This window comes from Wolffia australiana, chromosome 15 (assembly GCF_029677425.1).
Source record: "Wolffia australiana isolate 7733 chromosome 15, ASM2967742v1".
Taxonomy (NCBI): Eukaryota; Viridiplantae; Streptophyta; class Magnoliopsida; order Alismatales; family Araceae; genus Wolffia; species Wolffia australiana.
Window position 1 is genome coordinate 3813958 of NC_135849.1, and position 1758 is coordinate 3815715.

Genomic DNA, 1758 nt, shown 5'->3' on the forward strand with positions numbered 1-1758 from the left:
AACTCCAAGGTCAGATGAAAAGGATGGTCGTCTAGCTCGTGTCCCACTTAAACCTAACGCCTCTGCAGTGGCAAACGCTTTCAGACGGCAATAGAGGCCAAATTTGACTAGGCCGGAGGGTAACGTTGAAATAGAGGGCCTTAAGGGAGATTATTACTCTCCTACTTCTCATGGCTTTGCCTATAAAGAGGGGAGAGCGAAGCCCAAATAGGAGCAACGAGCTCTGAACAAGGAGCTCGCCAGCGGAGCTCCGAGGATGTCAAGCGCTGCCATGGCAGTGCAGATGCACCGCATCCTCTTTGTCTTAGCGGCGCTCTGCCTTGCCGTTGCTACTGTTTCTGCAAACGACAAGCATTACAGTTACACCTCACCTCCCCCGCCATACAAGTACAAGTCTCCGCCTCCTCCTCCTCCTTCTCCACCGCCTCCATACAAGTACAAGTCCCCCCCGCCGCCATCGCCATCTCCTCCCCCGCCATCTTACAAGTACAAGTCCCCCCCTCCTTCGTCCCCATCTCCTCCTCCTCCGCACAAGTACAAGTGCCCCCCACGACCATCTCCATCTCCTCCTCTGCCTTACAGGTACAAGTCCCCACCTCCGCCGTCGCCTTCTCCTCCTCCCCCCTACAAGTACAAGTCCCCACCTCCGCCATCTCCATCCCCGCCGTCCCCATATAAGTACAAGTCCCCGCCTCCTCCCTCTCCTTGGCCACCACCGCCGTATCAGTACAAGTCTCCTCCCCCTTACAGGTACAAGTCCCCCCAACCGCCATCGCCATCTCCTCCTCCCCCCTACAAGTACAAGTCCCCACCTCCGCCATCTCCATCTCCTCCACCTCCTTACAAGTACAAGTCACCCCCACCACCATCTCCATCCCCACCGCCGCCGTACAAGTACAAGTCCCCGCCGCCACCATCTCCTTCTCCTCCTCCGCCTTACAGGTACAAGTCCCCACCTCCGCCGTCGCCTTCTCCTCCTCCCCCTTACAAGTACAAGTCCCCACCTCCGCCATCTCCATCCCCGCCGCCCCCATATAAGTACAAGTCCCCGCCTCCTCCCTCTCCTTCGCCACCACCGCCGTATCAGTACAAGTCTCCTCCACCACCATCTCCCTCTCCTCCTCCTCCTTACAAGTACAAGTCCCCGCCGCCACCATCGCCCCCACTGCCACCCGTATACTACTACAAATCCCCGCCGCCACCTTACAATAAGTGGTGATTTGGAAGCGTTCAATGGGTCCTTGTGTTTGTTTGTGAGGAATCATGCTACAAATAAAATGGCTCTTGGGCATGCATTGCTAGAAAATCTCTGTGCTAAAGTGGGTTTTCTGTTTTGACAGAGTTGTGTACGTGTTTATGGAGCAGTGAAACAAGTGCTTTTTTCTTATTTTTATTTTGCTTATTGTTTCATATTCTCTCCACCTCTCTTTCTGCCTACATGTATCATTCTCTCACAATCTCACACACACACACTCTCTCTCTGTGTGTCTTCCCTATTGTCACCATTGTGCTCTTTTTACGAAGTGTAAATACTTCTACTTACACTCAGCACGAGTTGCCATTGGTTGACGCACTCAAGATCATTCAATTAGAAATAGCATAATAAGGAACCATCCAGAGGAGACTTAAATAAACCAATACTTAACTGACATGGAACACATGCACACTATTTATATAATAGATATGAATAAAGGCTAAAAACATAAACAACTATTACAAGGTTTATTTCCTAATTACAAATAAACTGGACATTTATTT

General features: G+C 51.2%; 1 protein-coding gene across 1 annotated transcript; it reads left to right on the forward strand.

The window, feature by feature from the left end:
- Nucleotides 1-215: 215 nt before the first annotated feature.
- On the forward strand, nucleotides 216-1234 carry LOC144713237 (uncharacterized). The gene has a single exon (XM_078587763.1). It carries the CDS (start codon nucleotides 257-259, stop codon nucleotides 1217-1219), a length of 963 nt encoding a protein of 320 aa, XP_078443889.1. The 5' UTR covers nucleotides 216-256; the 3' UTR covers nucleotides 1220-1234.
- Nucleotides 1235-1758: the final 524 nt, after the last annotated feature.